Here is a 23,190-nt window from a genome sequence, read left to right on the forward strand (position 1 = left end):
ATCACTGGAGTTTATTCTTTCTAGGAGTCATTAGACAACATGCTCTGAGTACTTTAAAGAAAGTCAGTGGGTAAATTGGGAGCCTAATATTATCACAGGCTACATCTAATAAAAACCCCCAGGTCAAACAAAAAGGACTTTGTGGTGCCTGTTGGCCTTTTACCATAAGGCAGTGGCTGCCATTTTGGATTCTCTCCTCTAGGGAATTCCTGCAGCTGCTATGAAGGGTTGGGTTCTATTTTGTTCTTGGATGCCTAGAAAATCAAAGCCTATGAAAGCTTTGCAAATAGCTCCTGGGAAGCATAGTTTCTTTTGAAGTTTTTTATTTTTCACTTTCAGTTCTTGTAAACAGACAGTAGTAGTTGAGTATAAAGAATGATGCTTTTACACTAAACAGGGTTTAATCTATAAACTTGACTTTCCAGGTAATGACTTTATAAAGCAGTGGGCAAGCTTGAAAGGTAACACATTTATACAGCTGCAATAGGAATTCCTTATAAAGCTGGGAAAGTGATAGGCTGATTAAAAACAGTGGCTCTAACAAAACAGAATTTTCATCAATTCTTTTAGGTCTCAATTTTTCCATTTTTCAAAGGATAAAGCTAATGCCCATCATTAGACGGGGATTCTAAAGTCTCTGATAATTCAAGATAAAAGTTCTCTATAATGGCATATTCTGTTTTTATGTGATTCAATTTCAATTTAGCAAACATTGATTAAGCATGTACTATGTACAGGCCTAGGGGTTAAAAAAAATAAAATGATCCACTCACTGCTCTTATGGGGGGGGAGGGTGTTAGGGGGGTGGTGAAAGGTGAAAATAAGGCATGCAGAAAAAAATATAATACAGGGCAGGTTGTGATAAGTGTAATGAGGAATCTAGACCTTTTGCCAGTTACTTTGGCACTAATCTGCTAGGACAGAAGGTAAACTCCTTGAGGGCAGGAACTGTTTCTTTTTTGTCTTTGTAGCCCTAGTGCCTAACTAGTACAGTGCCTAGCACATGATAGATGTTCAACAAATTACTTGTTAATTGATTGATTGATGATCTCTTGCAAGCTGGCAGAAGTCAGTAGATGTGAGTTCTAGGCCTGGCTCTACCACTAAATTGTTATATACAGGTAAATCACATAATCTCTTAGTGCCTCAGTTGTCTTATCTATAAAACAGGGACAATAATCTGCCTGGCTTCCAGAGTTGTTTTCAAAATTAAAAGAGATACAAGTGTAAAGGTGTTTTTAATACAAACATGTAGTAGTGCTATGGTTTGTCAATTAGGAGTCATGGATTTGGCAATCAGTAAAACAGATTTCAATTGCAAATTCACAGCCACAAATCTGTATGGCATGCAACTCTAAAAGTACAGATATTTTATAACAGTGACTTGAGATACAAACATGATCAACTATAATTTCACCAAATAAACATTTTGCACATTTGTCAGCCCTCATAGGTCAAACACTCTCTTAATGACAAATAAATTAACAAGTAGATCAAGCTACTTTCTTCTAGATAACAAGAACAAAAAAGGGACTGTATTTTTCTTCTTGTAAGCATACTTTTCTCTAAATAACAATTTAATATATTACTTGATTAATGGATACACATTCAATTAAAGCATCATGCTGGTCAACTATACATTCATACTTGAGCCACAAAATTATCTTAAAGATTCTTTAAAAATTAACATTAATATTACCATTTTAATTGTGACATCAAAATTAACATTTTGATAATACTTAATACATAATAAATGGCTTCAGGCTGACTCCTTAAGGAATTCTACTTCTGAAAAGAACTGGCAGCTGTGTCATCAAATGGGGAGAAATCCAAGAGTCGGTCTTCCTCTGCGGCAAAGGACAGAACGGAAGAATCGTGCCCAGATATAAAACTAGCATAAAGGGGAGAGACTAAAAAGAATTAGAGGCACCTGTGACTCAGATCCTAAAACGATCACTTGAGTCATCTAGCCGCAGGCTCAAACAGTGCTTTTGTTTGATAGATACACATTGCATCACACCAAGGAGATCTCCTTTCTTGTGAGGAAGCAACCCAAAATTAAGGAACTAAAAGTCAGAAAATAGGGTTGTAGTCTCTGTTTGAAAAAAAAAAAAAGGTAAAACTTGGGACATCAGTTTGAAATTCTTCATGGTTTGGTAGGACCTGTGAAGGCTTGTGCTCTGTTGGCACAGTTTTTGAGAGCTCAGGGTCACATCTGCAAGCTGAAACACTTGAGTAGGACTTTATTGGAGCAACCTAGTCTTAGAGAATGGCTTTAATGTTTCAAAACAAAAATGGCCCCTTTCCAACTCTGCTATCTCTGGGTGTATCATTCTTCTCTCTTCCTAGTGCTCACATCGATGGGCACTGGGACCTCATCATTGACCCTGAATGATGGTCCATAGAACTTCCCTGATTTGGGAGACCTTGCTTCTCTTGGGCAGGCTGCTTCTGTTCTAGGGTTGCCCCTTAACCCTCTTGGATGTTTTCTGTCCTTTGATGAAATTGTCTACACCTAGATATTCCCATACTAGACACTTCCATGCCCCATGCTTATAGACAGTCGTGTATTTATAGAGGTATTTAGAGGCAGCTAAATGGAGCAGTGGCCTAAAGTCAGGAAGATCTGAGTTCAAATCCAGCCTGAGATACTTAGCTGTGTGACCCTCAGTAAGTCACTTAACTTTTGTCTGCCTCTTTTCCCTCAACTGTAAGATGGGGATAATTAATAATAGCGCCTCCCTTAAAGGGCTACTGTGAGGATCATATAAGATGATATTTGTAAGGAATTCAGCAGAGTGGCTGGCATATAAGAGGTACTTAATAAAGGCTCGTTTTGTTCCTTTATCTATTTCCTGTATATAGCTTGTCTGTACATAGTTATTTGCATGCTCATTAGATTGTGAGCTCCTATAGCGCAGGGACTCTCTTCTACCTTTCTCTGTATCCACAGCACTTAGCACAGGCCCACCCTTCCTGCTCCCAATAGTCTCCCCTATCTCCTCTTGAGTTTTCTTTTTTTTTCTTCTGTCTTTTGTGAGATAATCAGGGTTAAATGGCTTGCCCAGGGTCACACAGCCAGTAAGTATCAAGTGTCTGAGGCTAGATTTGAACTCGGGTCCTCCTGACTCCAGGGCCAGTAGTCTATCCACTGTGCCACCTAGCTGCCCCTGAATTTTCTTTTAAATGCCCACAATCAATAAGCACTGATTAGACATTGACTGAGCACTAGGTACTATGTTAGGTTACACAGTATGTATGGAATGTGCTCCCCTTTGCTTCTTTCGTTCAAATAATTTCTGAATTATTACTTCCTACAAAGCATTTTCTGGCTAACTTGGAAAGATGTACTGATTTTCCCCTGATTCAATCCTTGTCTAACTCCACAAACATTTAAAAACTGCTTATTCTGGGGAAAACACTGTTAGGCAGTGAGAATACAAACAAAAACGACACTATCTCTGATCTTACATTCTTTTTGCTCACATTCTCATTCCCTCCTTACCTGTCCCTCCTAGAATCTTTTACTTTTTTCTTCTTTTTTTTTTTTTTGAGGCAATCAGGGTTAAGTGACTCATCCAGGGTCTCACAGTTAGTAAGTGTCTGAGACTGAATTTAAACTCAAGTCTTCCTGACTCCAGGGCTGGTGCACTATCCACTGTGTCACCTTGCCACCCCTGAATCCTCTCTTTCTTTACTTTCATTCAGTACTTACCACAAAGCTCTTCCTTCTATTTGAAGACTTTTCTAATCTTCCTATGATCCTTGGGCCCTCTCCTCTTAAAACTATCTCGTATTTCTTTTTGTATATGCTTAAATGTGCATGTCATTTGCCCCAACAGAATATAAATTCTTGGAGGGAGGAGAATGTTTCGTTTTTTTCTCTGTATCCCAGTGCCTGGCACTAATAAGTGCCCATTGATTGAATGGTTGATTGCCTAGTCAAAATCACAATTTTCTCTTTCCCTATAGACCCACAAAATAATTTACCCTTTATGTTTAATACAAACAAAGTATTTATGTTTGTTAACATCTGTATAGCTGCTATGTGTGTGCTGATATGATCCTAAGAGCCAGAACTGTGCCGTGCTCTCTCTGGTCATTACAACACATTGTTAGTAATTGGATGACCTGGATCCTATCATTTTCACTTCCTCTACATGATATCCAGCCCTAGCCTGCCAACTTTAGTGCATGTAATTCAACAAACATGAAGTAAGCTCCTACTGTGCCCAAGACCATGTGTTTGGAATAGAGAGAGAACTAAGTCTGAGCGATAATAACTAAAATAAAACAACAATAACAATTAGCATTTTTAGTGGGCTTTGAGGTTTTCAAGGCACTTTATAGATATCATCTCATTGGACCTTCATAACAACCCTATGAAGTAGGTGCTATTGTTATCTGCATTTTAAGTGACTTAATTTGGCAGGTAATTGCATAAAAAATACTATCGATGAGTTAGGGAGAGAGACATTTGGGAGATGGCAGAATCTCAGATTTAGGGATCAAGGCCCTTTCAGATCATTGAGTCCAATTCCTTTATTCTCCAGTTGGGGAAACTGAGGCCCAGAGATATGAAGTGACTTGCCGAAAGTCCAAGAGTGAGTAAGCTGTAGAATCAGGTCCTCTGACTCCAAACTCAGCACTACTGCCCAGAGAAAGTTTCATGGAGGACATGCCAGTTCAATTCAGTCTTCCAGGATGGGAAGGATTTAAGCAAGCAGAGAAGGCAGGTGTGAGTGCATGTGGGAATAAAACCTTTCCTGATGCCTCCAACTGCTAGTGCCCTCCTTCCCAAAATACCTGATATCTCTCTACTTTGTATGTATTCTCTTTATGATTATTCTGCATATATTCATTTGTGTACTTTCCTCTAATTCTCCTCAGTTAGAATGCCAGGAGGGGTAACTCTACTCATCGCATCTGGTTCCCCAGTGCCTAGACTGTGAGCAAAGATACAATGGCAAGATCAGTCAATATTTGACAATTTATTAAATGTCCCTTATGCAGCAGACCCTGAATGACTTCAGGGATGGTGGATGAATAATCTAACACAACTGAAACATATACACTAATGTCCAGAGATACCCATGTCTATGTGCGTAGTAGGATCAGAAGCACAATGCTTTTGGAGACCTGTTGAAAGCCCATGTCCTGAAAGCACTATTTCCTAATGCATTTTAGTGACACAGTACACTTTAGTAAAGAATGCAAGCTGGAAACATCCAGAAGCCATGGGTCGACCTTATGAATCTGCCTCATTGTCTCGATACAAAAAGCTAGCTCAATGCCTGCACAAATGCTTTTATGTAGCCCATTGTAACCCAAACTGGCCTTTGGATATAGAATAATCTGGGCTTTTTATCCTTTAAGGATAAGTCTCATCATGAATGCTGCTTAAAAATCAATTAAATGAACATGAGCTACGAGCTAGCTACAGCATGTCTGCTTTGCAATAAACACCACTTCCCATGGCTTGCCAACACTTCCAGTCATCCTGCCTACAATGCAAATGAGTTACACTGTGGAATCAGGGGTAAGACTGGGAGAAACTGCTATTTAGCCCTAAAATCTGGTTAATCTGGGATTCTCCTCAAAGCAAAAGTCAAAAGGCCCACCTAAAAATAACCACGACATTCATAATTGAAGTCAGTGCTACATTCAGTTAAAGGATGGTAAGAATAGTTCATGGCTCCTTGAAGGTCAGCAGTCCCCAGATTGAGAACTACTCTAAGGGAGTTAATTCCAGTTATGCTCCTCCTTAGTTCAGCCTTACCTTGTCTTCTCCTCTGGCAACAAACTTCTTGTCCTTCCCCAAGGGTTTCTCCCTACCTAGCCATCCCCTATGGTTTCTTTAGGAGCCAGAATTCCTCTTATATCTCTGACTGTGTAGAAGTGGACCAAAAAGAGCCTGAAGGCCATCAGGAAGCTACAGTAATAATTCATGTCAGAAATAATAAGAGCCTGGACTAGGAGTAGAAAGGAGAAGGCTGAAGAGCTAAAAACTCATAGGATTTGGCAACTTATTGGGTATTGAGGAGGAGAAGGAGCGGGAGGGATCAAAGATGGTGCATGTTTCCAGACGATATGACTGGGACAAGCCATTAACAGAGTAGGGAAGTTAGGAGGAAAAGCTGATTTGGAAGAAAGAAGATTAAGTTTGGTTTTGGACATGCTGAGTTGGAGGTGCTGACAGGACATCCAGGGAGAGAGGTTAAGAAGGCAGCTGAAAATGGGTCTAGAAAATAATCAGAAGAAACAAAAACAAAGTTTGGAAGAAGACAGAATAATTTTGTTAATTTATGGTGACTTTAATATAAATTTTTAAAAAATATATATGTAACAGAGCTTTAGTCATTCTTATTTTCTTAGATAATCATTTTATTCTTCTCTAATGTTCACATTTATTTATGATTATTAAGTTCATCATAAAAAATTTTTTTTAATCCAAGTTTGGAACCCTGAGAGACATCAGACTAGAGATCCAGTCCTCCAAGTTACTTTTGCAGAGAAAACAAACCGTGGGAGAGGATGATACCCCCAAGAAAGGGAGTGCCGAGGGAGAAAAGAAGGCAAAGGCAATGATCTCAGGGGGCGCTCATATTGAAGGGGGAAGAGCTAGTGAAAACAGAGAAGGAGCAGGCAGAGAGGTAAAAGAAAAACTGGGGTAGTCCAGTGTCTCAGCAGCCAACAGCAGACAAAGTATAAGAAGAAGCAAAAATGCTTCAGGAAAGTCAAGCCAGACAAAGACTGAAAAGGGCCACTAGATTTGGTCACTGGGGACCTTTGAGAAAAGGATTTCAGTGAAGTGATGGAAATGATATCTTCACTGTGGTGGGTGGGGAGTGGCAGCCAGTGTAGACAACTTTGGCTATCATAGTGAAGGTGGCAACAGGATCAAAGGGAAAAGTTTTTAAAGTGTTTTACAACTCTGTCCCTCCCCTTTTTCTTTTTTTTAAATATCTTTAAATTTTTTTTTATTCATTTTAAACAAATATAAAATGAAAAAAGGAAAAAAACCCATTTCCATGTACGTAGTAGAATATGAGAGGATTCAATATAAAACAATAAATTTCCATTTCCTGAAAACCTATGTAATAAATCATAGATGTTTTCAAAGCAACCCAGCTTTTCAGTGCTTCCTTCTAAGTTTGCTTTTGTTCTCTGCTGCCCACTTTTTATATTTTTTTCCTCCCTTACCTTTTTATTACTCCACCTCACTCTCCACCCCCCAACCTCCATACATGGGAGACTAGAGTATGTTTATAGGAAGAGGGGGGCAAAACCAACATGGATAAAAAGATTGAAGATGTAGAGAAAGGGAGGATAACTGGAGTTGGAGAGTGGAGATGATATCCAGGAGACAGGTGGAAATCAGTGAGGTTATCTCTTTCACTGAGAAAAGAAGAAAAAAAATCTGGCCAAAACAAAGATGTTACAATGCATAAAGGAGGAAAGAATCTTAAGTTTTAGATGGAATGACCTGTATCTTTTTTAGTTAAGTAGAAGACAGGTTCTTCCTTTTTTTTTTTGACAGTTTATTTCTTAAGACCAAAGGGGAAGGAAGTGAAGGTAGGCCCTTGAGGAAAGTAGAAAAATATGAACCAACTGCTGTGGGAAAATGTGATGGAGAGTTGATAATAGGAGCAGAAAAGGATTGGTTTACAGTGGTGGCATTCAGAGGGAATATATTATTAAGTTCTCATGTACCCCATCACCATGATCTCCTGAATTTTTCTAACAATGTTTGCTGACTTAGAAGGAGTAGAAGCAGAAAAGGCAGATAACTGGTTTTCCAAGGCTGGGGTTTACTTAGTAGGACAGGAACAATAAAGATCAGAGGTGTGAGAGACTCAAGGATGGAAAATTGAAATGTTGAGTGTTGAAATGGGATTAGCCATAGTTGGGAGACAAAATGAAGTCAGAGCAAGAGTGGCAGTCCAGGAATAAAAGAGGAGCTGTAATATCTCTGGGAATAGAATCACAATTTCGTATTTCACAGCATTGTCAATGAAGACATAGGGGAAAGAGTCTGGGACACAGACTCTATAGATCAGTGTTTGAATTCTATCTTTGTTACCTTGCCAACTGTGTACTTTGGGGCAAGTCAGGTCTGAGCCTCAATTTCCTTAACTGTGAAATGAGAACAATATTACCTAAGCTGCCTACTTAGGAGGACAATGGTAATAAAGTGTTTCCAAAATCTTTTAAAAATTATATATATATATAATACATTGTATACATGTGCTATATATGGTGTATATGTATATGATGTATATATTGTATGTATGTATATCTGTAGACATATAGATATATTCATGTGTGTACATATGTGTGTGTGTGTGTGTGTGTGTGTATATATATATATATATATATATATATATATATATATGTACCTCTCTCTCACCCCAGGAATAGCTCTTTCATAACCTGCTTCTTGGTTTTAGTATGTTAAGCCATAACATTCCTAGGTATAGGTTGTAAAGTTAAACATATCTATTTAACAATCCCATAAAGTGACTAAGGATTAGGGTTTCCAGATGTAGACTGTCTACAACAGAGAAATTATTAGCTCCTATTTCAATATAAGATGAAAATGGGGAGAAATGGAAGGCTTTTATTTGTGTTTTAAAGAATCTCTTCACAAGAACAGGATCGAGGCTGTGTGGTTAAACAAGTTAAAAAAGATTCTGACTGGAATCTGAATGAGCCATTGGTGTGTGACATGGCGACCGAGAAGACAAATGCAACCTGCATTAACAGAGGTATATTGTCTAGAATGAGCTAACTAGTAATGCCATTGTGTGCTGACTGGTCAGACCACAACTGGAATGCTATGTTCAGTCTGAGGCACCACAGTTTAGGAAGGAGCAGATGGAGCATATCCAGAAGAATACAACCAGAACAATGCAGGGCTTCAAGGATAGGCCTTGCAAAGGTCAACTACAGCAACTGGAAATGTTAGAATATAGTGAGTGCCTTGGGGGAGAGGGGAGTAGATAGTCATGATAGTTACTTTGGTTACCTGGAAGACCATCTAGTGTGAATGAGTAGAAGTTGTGGAGGGTCAGCATTTCATGCTTTGTGCAAGGGGAAGATTCCTAACAGAGCTGTCCAAAAGTAGAGTGGCTACCTTAGGAGTTAGCTGGTCCCACCTCAGTGGAGATCTTCGAGCAGAACCTGGATGACTGACCACTTGTCTGGGGAGAAGGTAGGTTCCTATTCATGCAGCTTGGACTCAGTGGCTTCTGAGGTCCCTTCCAAGAATTCCAAGATTCTGAGATTCCTCTGTACTTGTGACCACAGTCCAATGTCTGTACTTTGTTAACAGTTCTTGGACCATTTATATAAGCCATCTTTCCTTTACCTCTTTCTTTCAGGTACCCCCCCCCCCACATACACACATCCCCTCAGTAATATCATTTTGCAAAAGTAGAAAACTATGGGCATAGAAAATTGCATTAATTGTCAGACTTAGCTGCATGTTGGTTAGTCATGGTGAAGTCTTTTTATTCACTTTTTTTTATCCTTTGCTTTGGGTGCTACCTGGGAATCAGAGGAGGAAGGGATATATTTAGAAATGAAGGTGATATAAAAACAAAAGATAGCAATAAAAAATTAAAATAAAGATACATAGTTAAAAGGTGTGAGAAGCAATGTGGAATAGTGGATAGATAGAGACATGTCCTGAAAATCAAGAAGAAACAGGTTCAGATCCTGCCTCTGACACATATTGGTTATGTGACCTTGGGCAAGTCACTTAACCTCTAAGTGTTCTAGGAAACTAAGGTTATGAATTTCAGAGAAGTGGAAGTTCCTTCCCCTAGAAGATCCCCATACCAACAGGTCCAGTCCCTATTCCTATGGCTAAAGGATAATTTATTCTTGAGAGAAAAGGGAGCCTCCCATCTTCACAGTAATACAGAACAAACACACTCCATACAATCAATTATTAACAACAGTAATTGCCCTTCTTTGTTTGTGTTGAGTCACTTGGATCCAGAGCCAACACATTCCCTTGGGTTTGACCAATACTGACCCAATCTAGAAAGTAACTTAATTGAAGGAACTCAGTAGGGATATGCTAGCATACCTCCAGTGAAGCCATAAAGAATAAGATGACATTTACAATTCCTTTACTCAGTTTCAAAACTGTCATTGGGGGTATTCTTTTTGTTTATAACCAAATGAAATACATTTGTGTGGGGGTATTTTTGTTTTGTTTTGTTCTGTTCTGAGTGCTGGTTCTCAGGGAAAAAAAAAAACCAAACCAAACCTGATTTTAGTTCTAAAAATGAGAAAATGGCAGTTCATCTCTTCAAGGATTTTGCTGAGAGAGATGGGGCAGGATGTCACGACTCACCACAGATAGATAAATGACCCTTTTTTTTTTAGAAAGAAAATTGAAGTTTTAAATTACTTATAGAAAAAGAGATCAAAAGCAGCTCTCTCAAAGTCACACTTTGTGGCTGAAGTGTGAAAGATGAATTCTAAACAGGCAAGCTACATTTCTCTCTAAATAACATGCCTTTTCTAAAGAAAAAGTACAAACAAGAACCTGGCCTAAGGTATTTTTGATTTTACTGAAAAGGAGACATTTGAAAAATTGTTGAAAACACCTGAAACAAAGCTCTGTTAGGCAATCCCATCCATCGCCTGTGAGCATTTTTTTCCCCCAAACTGAAGAGATTAGAAAGAAAAGATTTAGGAGGAGAAAAGCCTAATTAAATTGGCACAGACTCCAACATTCTGAACAGATGCACTTTATAAAAAAAAAAAAAGGAATTAAGTGAGAAATGAGGATATGCTGGCTGGCCTGTACATAAATTACCTTTCAGGAACACAGAAATTGCTATAGGGCCAGCTTGGAGAGCTTCAAAAGCTTCCAGACTAATGCATTTGTTCCATTTAAATTGAATGTTGATTGAATTGGATAAGCTACTGTATTTATTTCAAGGGTAACATATCAAAGCATGGCCAGGAGTGAATCATGACAAAATATCCATCCTGGTGCCTAGTTTTAATGAAATGATAGGGGAGCTGAATGGATGAGATTAAGGATATGAATGAACACGAATAACTCTTCAGATGTTCTCATACTTGGCTTCCATGTTACTGGATCATAAAAACCCTAGCCTCCCCCACTCCAACTCCACCCCATTCTCTATCTGAACTCTACCCCAATCTCCTGGCTTCTAGAAACGTCCTGCCTTGTCTGGGTCAATCCTCTCTATTCTAACATCTAGCTCCATTTTGTTAGGGACTGACCTCTTTCCTGCAACTGAGATTTGAGTTAGGACAGTTAACTTATCCCTTGAAATTAAAGGAAAACCTTGACTCTTGTGCTCATGACCAAAGCAGGAGAGAGTCTTCCCAGTCGACAGAATCTTCCTATGATTGGCTTGTTGCTTCATCATCCATTACTGTAGGAGAACCAGCTACCCCAGTTATAATCCAATTAATACCAGATAGCAAATATTTTCCCAGAATTAGCCAAGCTATCAGCAATACCTTTCTTTGATTTTCCTTCTCCACTACCACTCATTCTTTGCTTGAATCTATGTTTTTTTTTTCACTCTGACTCCCTAAATAATGTATGCTCCTGATCAGGTGGTAGGGTCTACCTAAATTATTGTGGGTATATGAAAAGGAAGCTAGGCAGCTAGGTGGTACAATGGATAGAGTGTCAGGCAGTGTCAGTCAGGAAGATTCATTTTCCTAAGTTCAAATCTGGCCTCAGACACTTACTAGCTGTGTGACCCTGGGCAAGTCACTTAGTCTCTCTAGCCTCAGTTTCAGTGCCCTTATTTATAAAATGGGGTGAATAATACCACCTCCTTGATAAGATTGTTGTGAGGATCAAAGGAGATAATCTACAAAAAGTATTTTCCAAGTCTTAAAGCATTACATAAATATTATCTATTATTTATTATTTTGTCATTTCGGTAGTCTCTGACTCTCCATGACCCTGTTTGGGGTTTTCTTGTCAAAGACACTGGAGTGGTTGGCTATTTCCTTCTCCAGCTCATTTTACAGATGAAGAACTAAAGCGAACAGGGTTAAGTGACTAACCCAGGATCACACAGGTAATAAATGTATAAGGTCACAGTTGAACTCAAGTCCTTCTGAATCCCGCACTACCTGCCCATTATTTATTATTGTATAACAACTTATGAGGTAGAGTGACATAGTAGGTAGAGAACCAGCCTCTCATATATACTACGACCCTGGGCAACATAATTAACCACTCAGTACCCTAAGGAGCTCTGTAAGATTAGACATTGCAGTTACAGGTACCTGCATAGGCAGAAGGAGTTAGCTCATCTGGAAGTTCCCAATGCCAATGTAATCAAAGGTCTAGTCCCTATCCTGGTGACCTATTATGGTTATGCCTTCTTAACAGCCAAACCTAATGGCCTTTTCTTCATCCTCATCCTTCCTGACCTCTGTGTAGCCTTTGACCTTGTCAGTCATTCTCTTCTCCCAGATGCTCTCCTCTGTCTAGGTTTCCTTGACACTGCTCTCATCTGGTTCTCCTCCTACTGTATAACTGCTCCTTCTCTGCTTCTCCCTCGATCTTCAACCAGATCATACCCACTATCATGAATATAGCCCAAGGCTCTGTCCTAGGCCCTAGTCTCTTTCCCTTCTATATTGTCTTACCTAGCAATCTCATTAGTTCCCATGAATTCAACAATTTCTCTGCTGATGATTCTCATTCTATTTATTTAGCCTTAATATCTCCTGAGCCCCAGTCCTATATTGCCAACTAGCCTACTTGCTCCTCTTTTAACCTGACCCTCCATCTCCCACCTCCATGCTTTTGCCTGCCTAGAATACTCTCTATCCTCACCTCTGCTTCTTCCTTCAGAGGAATCCTTCAAAATCTGGCTCAAATCCTACCTACTGTCTTTCCAGGTCCCGCCTTCTCTAGTGCCTTCTCTCTTAGATTACCTTCCATTTTCACTGAACAGACCTTGTATGTACATAGTTATTTGCATGTTGTATCTTCCATTAGAATATGAGTTCCTTGGGGGCAGGAGGGGTTTTTTTTTGTTTGTTTGCAGTTGCCTTTCTTTTTCTCCCCAGGGTTTAGCACAATACTTGACACATACTGTAAGCACTTAATAATGCTTGCTGATTGATTAAACTGAACATAGTAGGTACTTAATAAACTGTTCTTATATCATATGTTAACTGGTACCAAAGGAAATTAATGAAATGATAAACTCTGTTTGTATGTACAAGGGTAAGCTTGGTTCAAATGCATCCTTCTACATAAACTCTTTTGTAATTCCCACTCCCCACTTCCCCAGCTACCAGTGCCTTCCCTCAAAAGACTTGTATTTCTTTTGCCTGTATTTAAATGTATACATGTGATCTCCTTCAACAGAATGTAGGCTCTTGACAACAGAGACTGTTTTGCTTTTGTCTCTGTATGCACAGCACATGGCATAGTTTATGGCACACAGTAGGTGCATAATGAATGCTTGTTAATTGATTGAAGAGTGACTAAAATGTCTCCTTGATGCACTTTATCCTTTGTTTACTTCCAAGTGACTAGCAGAGTCCTATGCACAACACAGATGTTTAACAAATACCTGACAAATCAATGAATGAATGCCCAGTAGGCTTCTGTGTAGTTAGCTAAAATTAAAAAAGGGCAAAATAGTAATTAATCATAATAGCTTGTATTCATATAGCTATTTTAAGGTTTTCAAACCACTTTACACACATGATTTCATTTTAACAATTATATTTCCCTCATTTTTTGGTTTGTTGTGAAGATCTCAGGAAATATACAGCTTCAAGAACCAGAGCAAAGCTATAGAATTCTGGGAAACAAAGGAAAGACCAGTTTAAAGAAGAGGAATGAGGGGTTGGGCTGCTCTTCTGGAACCCGGGGAGCAGACAGGCTAAGAGTTAAAGAGGAAAAGAGTACATGGATGCTGCAAGTGGAAAGCCAGAATCTATTCCTGGACATGGTATCTTCAGTAGCAGGTTCTGTAGCTCTTTTTTTTTTATTGGAGGGGGGAAGGCAAGGCAATTGGGGTTAAGTGAGTTACCCAAGGTCACACAGCTAGTAAGTATCAAGTGTCTGAGGCCAGATTTGAACTTGGGTCCTCTTGACTCCACAGCCAGTGCTCTATTCACTCTGTAGCTCTTTCTAAAAGCATTCTCCCAGACAGGCCTAAAATATGGATAATGTTTAACAATCAATGCCTGCCTACTTCAGGTCATGATTCTCCTGCTCATCTGGTTATGAAAAGACCCGTGATCTATTTCTCTAGTTCTTTGTACCCCCTAGGGAGTTTATATACTTGTTGCAAAAATCCAAGTAAGTAATAAGTAAATGAGCAAACTTTTAGTAGGAGATGGGCACACTGATAATTTTGGTCAAACATGGATGTGGTGGGGATTGTTTCTGGAAGTATATGATTGATAAGTGATTAACCAGAAGTGCAAATGTAACTGTTTTCTCTATACTCTTTAACCAGAGATCTCACTGCTAGGCACATACCCCTAAAAGGTCAGACATAGGAAGAGAGGACCCCCACACATCAAAGTATTTATAGCAGAATTTTCTTGTCTCAGCAAGACTAGAAATAAAGTAGAAGTCTCTCAGCTGGGGAATGGAAACATTGTGGTATATAATAATAAGAAAAATAGTTAGCATTCATAAAGTGTTTTAAGCATTACAAAATGCCTTGAAAATGTCTTATTTTATCCTAAATAAAAACCTGTAATATGAATAGGTGCTATTATTAACCTCATTTTACAGGTGAGGAGATCGAGGCAGACAGCGGTTATGTGATATGCCCAGGGTCACACAGCTGGTAAGGATCTAAGGCCAGGTTTGAACTTAAGTCTTCCTGAATTCAAGTCAGGAGCTTTATACATTGTGCCACATAGATGAAAATTATTATGACATAAGATCTAGGAACAAGCGTTTATTAATAAGAACTAATAATGAATATAATAATGATAGAGCAGCAAAGGAAGACTTATTTGAACTGATACAAATAAAGTAAGCAGGAAAACTATAAACATAATAGTGTAAATGGAAAGAACAAAAAAATGCAACCGAATAACGTGTAATCATAATGGCCAACCTTGACCCTGACAAAGAGATGAGAAAATGTGCCTCCCATTCTTCTTTGTAGGGGTGGGGGAACCACGGAGTGGAATATTGTATATACTGTCAGGTTCTACTAGAGTGCTCAACTTGGAATCAAAATAGACCTAAATTCAAATCCTGTCTCAGATACTTAGTATTTGCAGGACCCTGAACCAGTCACTTAACCACTCTCAGCCTTAGTTTCTTCACCTGTAAAAGGAGGATATGAATAGCCCCTACTTTGTAGGATTATTCTAAGGGTCAAACAAGACAAGATATGTAAAGCACTTTGCAAACCTTAGAGTGTTATATAAATGCTAGCTATTAGTAGTAGTAGTAGTCGTCATTTTTCTGGACTTTTTTCTTCCTTTTTTGTTCTTTATGATACTAATAGTTCACTAGGTAGGGGAGTAGGATGGACATATTTGGAATTAAAAATAATGTAAAAACAAAAGGTGTCAATAACTTTTAAAAAGATGTTTACTGAAAGAAAAAAATGACTGATTTTACCTTGCACTGTTGAGAAGCTTCAGAAAGGTACTTACCGGTATTTAAGTAATTCTGGAGAGTATTTTGATTTTGCTTTGAAAATCACCTGCAAGAACAGAAAAAAATGACATCACATGAGTGTGCAGCAGGCCCATATCAGCAGAAACTAATTGCATCGATTGGAATTTCTTATACATTTTTTTTAACATGGGTCCTGAGGCACTGAGAAACCCATGGCTTACATGGCCAAAAAGACAATGGCCCAAATTTTGGGAGGTGACTGAGTATTTCAGGCTAAATATTTTATACACAGTGAAAATTGTAAAAGCAAAATTTTGATTGAACTATAAGGTTACCAACTTCTCTTTTATTTTAGGGTTCCAAATTTATTGTGTACTTTCTATAGAGGCAATTTCTCCTGTGCACCTGATCTCAAAATTCTCACTGATCTAAGGGAGTGCAACAGTGGTCACCAAACCAACGTGGGAATTTCTGGCTGTTGTTATTTCAGTGTGATTTAACTGTCTGTTGGTCCATTCTTCATCCCTCACAGCACATTTTGAAATAACAAAAATCTTCCTGAGTTCAGTGCCCTTAAAGCAGATTGGTTTTTTGGGGGGAAGAAATGTAAGCTCTGCCTGGTTCTTAAGCTAAGCTTGCATTTGCATTTGGCAAATCTATAATAATAATAATTTTATTAACTAAATTAATCAATATGGCACTTTAACATTTGCAAAATACATATATTATCTCATTCTATCCTTACATCACTCTGTTCAGGAGGTACTATTATCATTCCTATATGAAAAGGAAGGCACTGAGGCTGAGAAAGGTTAAGAGAATTGCTCAGAGACTCAGCTAGCATTTTTGAAGTAGGCAGAATCTGAAACCAGACCTTACTGACTCTTCCTCTCCTGCTCTATACATCATGCCTACGTTTAGGAATTTCCCTTTACTTTTTCATTTGGGGCCCGAGGCATTGAGAAATGTGCCTTCAGACATGTTGGATTCATGACCCCATTTGGAGTTTTCTTGGCAGATACTATAGTGGTTTGCCATTTTCTTCTCCAGCTCATTTTACAGATGAGGAAACTGAGGCATGTAGGATGAAACAACTTGTCCAGGGTCACTCAACCTAGCAAGCGTCTGAGGTCAAATCTGAGCTCCAGAAGATAAGACTTCCTGACTCCAGGCTGGGTACTCTATCCATCGCACCACCTGGCTGTCCCTTTGTATAGTTGATCACACATTATTCCTAATTTTGTGAAAAGGTTCTGAGTATTTCAGGTTAAACATTCCACTCTGATTCTGGTCTTCCAACAGGGGCTTCCATGGGCAGACACGTTCGAGTACAGAGGCTGCTGCTGGTTGTCCTGCTCTCCAGGCTATAGCTGTTGCTATCCAACAATGCTGCCCCCAACCCTTTCCTTCTCTTGGCTTACAGGTGTTTTACCACCAATCTAATTCTTTTTTCCCCTCCTGAAGTTTAAATAAGGTACAGGGAGAGATTACAGAATAGAAAAGTTTAACAGATGAGGAAACTGAGGCAGAGGGTGAAGTGACTTGCCCAGAGTCACAGCTAATAGGTGTGATCCTCCCAGGTACCCAGGTACTCAATATACCACTGGTTATGTCTCTTTCAAGAGGCAGCATGTTTTAGTGAATAGAGAGCCAGCTTTGAAGCCAGAAAGATCTGGGTTCAAGTCCTGCCCTTGATATATACTGACTGAATGACCCTGGAAGTGTCCCTTTATCTCTCAATGATCTAGGAAACTCTCTAAGACTATAAATTACAAGGAAGGTGCTGACCTCTATTGTTAGAGGAAGTTTTCTTATTGGGAATTCCTCATACCAATAAAATCATAAGTCTAGTCCAGGGGTGGGGAACCTTCGACCTCAAGGTCACACGTGGCCCTCTAGGTCCTCAAGTGTGGCGCTTTGACTGAATCCAAACTTCAGAGAACAAATCCCCTTAATAAAAGAATTTGTTCTGTAAAACTTGGACTCAAAGGGCTGTCTGTACCCAAGGACCTAGAAGGCCACATGTGACCTGGAGGCCATAGGTTTCCCATCCCTGGTCTAGTCCTTATCCCTTTATTCCTTTTAATATGGATTCTGTCCCTACTATTTTACTAGTACAACTCTCTCCAACAGGTCACTAATGACCACATAATTGCAAAATCTAATTTGTTTTTATTTTTCTTATCTTACCTTCCTGGAGAAAGACTTAACATCCTGGACCAGCTAAGTGGTACAGTAGATATAATGCAAGGTCTGCAGTTAGGAAGACCCAAGTTCAAAGCAGGCCCAACATACTTACTAGCTGTGTGGCCCTGAGCAAGTCACTTAACTTCTGCCTCGGTTTTCACATCTGTAAAATGGAGATAATAACATCCCCTACCTCCCAGGGTTGTTGTGAGGATCAAATGAGATGATAATTGTAAATGCTTAGCACAGTGCCTGGCACAGAGTAGGCACTATATAAATATTAGCTATCATCATCATCATCCCCTCTTTATAACCTCTCTTCCTTGACTTTCATGACATTATATTCTCATGGATTTCTCCTCTTACCTCTCTAATCTCCCCCTTAGCTACCTCCTTTACTTCCTCTCTGCCCTTAAAGAGAAGTACTCACCAAAACTCTATTCTATGCCCTCTTTTCTTCACTATCTCCCTTAGTAAACTAATCTATTCCTAAGTATCACCTGCATGCAGATGACTCCTCTATGTCCATCTTCTGCCACATTCAGTCCCACATCTCCAAACATCTGCTAGATATATGAGATCTCACTGCCTGGGGTCAGGAAGACTCTTCTTCCTGAGTTCAAATCTGGCCCCAGACACTTAGTAACTCTGTGACTCTGGGCAAGTCACTTCAACTTCTTTGCCTCAGTTTCTTCATCTGTAAAATGAACTGGAGAAGGAAATGGCAAACCAATCCAATATCTTTGCCAAGAAAACCCCAAATGGGGTCACAAAGAGTCTGACACGACTGAAACAACTGAACAACAAAATATACCATCTTCCTCCCCACACCCGACTCTCCCCTTATTTCTCTCCTTCCATTAATGTCATCCTCCCAGTCACTGAAGTTTGAAACTTTAATCCTCATCTCTTCTCAGCCAGACTATGGCAATAACCTCTTATTTGGTCTTCTTGCCTCTGATATATTTTCTGTAATCCTACCTGAGCAATCCTCATAATGATCTGCCATTTCACTCTAGTCAAAAACCTTCAGCAATTCCCCATTTACTGCTGAATAAAGTACTAACTCCTGACCCTAGTATTCAAAACTCTCCTCAATTAACTTCCAGCTTGCCTGTCTATTCTCTTTCATATACTTTATGTTCCAGCCCATCTGGATACCCTCTCCCATCTCCTTTGCTCAAAGAGATCTCCAAGATTGGAATGGTCTCCTCCTAACCACCATCTGTTTATATCTCTCTCTTCCTTCCAAGCCCAATTCAAATACCTACTTTATGATGATATCTTTCCTGAAACCCCTTCCCTCCCTATACCCAGAGGAAGATAAACTTCTCTAGTCTAAAATTTCCCATAGTACCTTGCCTTGGATACTTTTATACTTATTGCATGTATAAATCACAGGATAGACTTTAAATTCCTTGTGAGCAGGAATGATTTCATATTTATCTTTGTATTCCCACCACCTAGCATAGTACTTAGGACCATAGGACCATAGATTTAGGTCCAAAAGAAAGTTTAAAGGTTATCTAATTCAGTCCTCTCATTTTACAGATGTCAGGAAACTGATGCCCAGAGGGTTTAAGTTCCTTACTCAACTTCACACAGATAGCAAGTAGAAGAGCCAATTGATTAATCAATCAATCAATCAATCAAATTACAAGCACTTAATACATTCCTACTATGTGCTGGTGATAAAAAAATTAAAAATGAATTAGTCCCTGCCCTCAAAGACCTCTTATTCTATCAGGGCAGACAACATATATACATATAAATAGGTACAAAAGAAATACAATGAGATTTTTTGTTTTTATGGAGGCAATAGCAGCTGTAGAGATTTTTTTGGTTTTCTAATTTTTTCTAAATACATTGTCACTTCCCTGACCCTCTCCTTTTTGATTTTGTGGACAGTGTTTTTAGAGATAAGCCTGAGATCCAGAGAGTCTTATATCTAGAAAGAATGAATATCAGACCCAACTTTCTTAAGTATTTCACAATCACTAATACCCTTAGGATGTTTGATCATTATCAGAAATTATACAGGGGTTAATTTAAAATTACAGCTGATAATGACAGATAAAAGGTCTAAAGATATTTAGAGTTCTAGCTACTTAGCACTCCACCAAAGAATTCTTAAAAGAAAGCGGGGAAAAAAAGATACTGAGTGAGGGGAGCAGAACCAGGAGAACATTGTACACCGTAACAGTCACAGTGTGTGATGACTGATTTTGATAGACTTAGCCCTTCTCAGTAATGCAAGGACCTAAAACAATTCCAAAGGACTCATGATGGAAAATGCCTTCTACATCCAGAGAAAGAATGATGGAGTCAGAATGCAGAATGAAACAGACTATTTTCTTTTGTTTTCTTTTGTGTTTTTTTCTTTCTCATGGTTTTTCCCATTCTTCATAATTCTTCTATGCAACATAACTAATGTGAAAATGTGTTTAATAGGAATGCATGTGTAGAGCTCATGTCAGATTGCAAGTGTCCTGGGGAGGGAGGGAGAGAAAACTGAAAACTTATGAAAGTGAATGTTGGAAACTAAAAATAATTTAATAAAAAGGAAGAAAGAAAGAGAGAGAAAGAAAGAAAGAAAGAAAGAAAGAAAGAAAGAAAGAAAGAAAGAAAGAAAGAAAGAAAGAAAGAAAGAAAGAAAGAAAGGAAGGAAGGAAGGAAGGAAGAAAGACAATCCTATTAACAAGCAGCAAAATTGAGTTTTAGTGGTGCTGCTAATGAGCCCTGTAAGTATCCTGTAGAAAAGTAAAATACAAAGGAGTAAAAGGACTGATTAATTGGCCCCTGAATCAGTTAGCTATATGCACACACCCACATGTACTACAGTTTTCCTGGTGCAGTGAAAATCATATTCCACAGGCTAATTTCAAAGCCAGAAGGGACCTCAGATCCCATTTAATCCAACTCTCTCATTTTACAGATGAGGAACACTAAGGCCTGGAATAAAATGACTTGCCCAAAGTCACTAAGCCTAAGAGCAAGAACAGCCTGGTTTTCTGACACCTCCCTAACCACTCCCTATTCCCATTCCTTCCCCTCTTCTGCTTGCCAAGTCCACCATACTAAGCTTAAAAGAAATCCACATCTGAGGCCCAAGTTCCCACTGACCACAAGATGCGTGTGAGCTTTATACTAGGCTGAAAGTACAAAAAGGCTTTGTCTGCTGGAAATGTGGGCCATATGTCAGAGTTCAGGGAGCGGGAAAGGGTCATTGCATTGCCATATGACCACCAGCTTGTTAGGGAAGGCTTCACCGAGAAAGTGGAATTTTAAGAACTCTTCAGACAAAGGAAGAATGGCCACCAAGGGCACAAGGAGGGGGAGGAAATGCTAGAGAAAGGAAAATTCCAGACATGACAGATGAGTATTTTATCATGTCATTCTTAATGGAGAAAACTAGGGTACAGTTGTTCCTTGTCCAATGTCATGCACTGCTTTAGAGGGGCACCCAGGACAGGGTTGGGGCTCCACAAATGTTTGCTGAAGAAATAAGGGCCCAGAAAGGTTAAGGGACTTGCCCAGAGTATCAGCAAGTATCTGATGTGGGATTTGAATCCAGGTCTTCCTTCCTTGGGCAGGTAGGTGGCACAATGGATAAAGTGCCCAGCCTGGAGTCAGGAAGACTGAGTTCAAATCCAGCCTCAACTATTCAGTAGCCGTTGTAACTCTGGGTAAATCACTTAACTCTGTTTGCCTCAGTTTCCTCATCTATAAAATGAGCTGGAGAAGGAAATGACAAACCACTCCAGTATCTTTGCCAAGAAAATCCCAAATGCAATCATTAAGAATTGAACACTATTGAAAAAGAACTGAACAACAGCAACTTTGAATCTAGTATTCAATCTGCTATGGTATAGTGCCTACCTAGCATTGAGGCACTCAAGAGGAAACAATGTTGTTGCTGACAGACTAATCTAGTTAAAAGTGATAGATGATGTGATCAAAGGGCTTTTGATGGAGGAGTTAAGTTCAATTCCATCGGCCTCCCACAAACCACACAACATGAAGAAAGTTACTTCATCCCTTGGTGTTTCCTTTGCTGCCGCTAAAACTGGAGTCAAATGACCAAGCAACTAAGCCTAAGACTATTAATATATGGGATGGCAAAGTTGTGCTACTGAAATGTAACACGAACTCATGGGAATATCAAAGGGATCTTTACAAGCTAAATGGCTGGGTGCTTTCGATGCCTGAGATAATATTCCACAGGTTGACAGGCAACAGAAAGAAGGACAGAGAGAGAGACACACACACAGAGAGACAGAGAGCCAGAGACAAGAGACAGAGAGACAGACAAAAAGAGACAGACACACACAGCACCAACAAAAAAACATTCTTTTGCCTTTGCCAATGAAATACAGAGTATCTCTTGGAAACTTTCTCCCATGATTCATAGGCCACATCTGTGGCAATTTAGCTCAGTTACTTCAAGTTGTCATTGTAGACTCCATCTCCGTGAAATTAGGATGACAGAATCATAGATCTAGAGCTGAAGGAACTTTAGAGGCCATCTAGTCCAATCCCTTCATTTTACAGATGAGGAAACTGAGGCTCAGAGAGGTTAAATGATTTGGCTCAGGTCAAACAGGTGCTGGGATTTCAGGTCCCATGGCTCATGGTTCAGTGTTCTTTGCATTTCTTTGTCTGTATTTTGTATTAGGAGCAGCTAGGTGTGCAGATACAGTGGACAGAGGGCCAGGCCTGGAGTCAGGAAGAATAGTCTTCCTGAGTTCAAATCTGGCCTCAGACACTTCTTAGTTGTATGACCCTGGGCAAGTCACTTAGCCTTCAGTTTCCTCCTCTGTAAAATGAGCTAGAGAAGGAAATGACAAAACCACTCCAAGTATCTTTGCCAAGAAAACTCCAAATGGGGTCACGAAGAGTAGGACACACCTAAACAACAGCAACATTTTGTACCAACTCTGTACATGCCCTTCATTTGCCCCCCCCCCCCCCCTTCCTAGACATAGAATATAAGTTCCTTGAGGGCAGGGGCGATCCCATTTTTTTCTTTACACTCCAAATTACCTACACGGTACCTGGGGCACATATGAGGCACTCAGTTTGTACCTGATGAACTGAAATGAATTTAGTGTCTACTATGTGCCCAACATGGTGCTAGGTATATTCAGAGACTAAAAGAAATCTGTACAGAATAGTAGTGTTGTACATGACCCCGCCCCCAATGGATCTATGAGTAGGAATTTTAGCCTAGGTTAATTCACTGTCATGCATGACCCTATTCTTCCCTGTCCCTTCCCCCACCAATCTCCACTTCTACCCAGTCAGCTAACCTTCACAGAGGTGGTCAGGCTTTCAGGTCAGGGAGACTTGGCCCTGGCAGGAATTTTGAGGTG

The 23,190-nt window shown here is 39.5% G+C and overlaps 1 protein-coding gene across 1 annotated transcript in view; it reads right to left on the reverse strand.

Moving 5' to 3' along the window:
- The window catches only part of GPR137B (G protein-coupled receptor 137B), a 98,588-nt gene that overhangs the window by 29,347 nt on the left and 46,051 nt on the right, over window positions 1–23,190 (reverse strand). Inside the window, exon 2 of the mRNA XM_069064500.1 lies at window positions 15,667–15,716. Coding sequence (XP_068920601.1) covers window positions 15,667–15,716 — 50 coding nt within the window. The remainder of the gene's footprint in view (window positions 1–15,666; window positions 15,717–23,190) is intronic.

Source organism: Petaurus breviceps, unplaced genomic scaffold (genome assembly GCF_028583685.1).
Source record: "Petaurus breviceps papuanus isolate PSGF00001 unplaced genomic scaffold, PetGlider_PUasm1.0 90633, whole genome shotgun sequence".
Taxonomy (NCBI): Eukaryota; Metazoa; Chordata; class Mammalia; order Diprotodontia; family Petauridae; genus Petaurus; species Petaurus breviceps.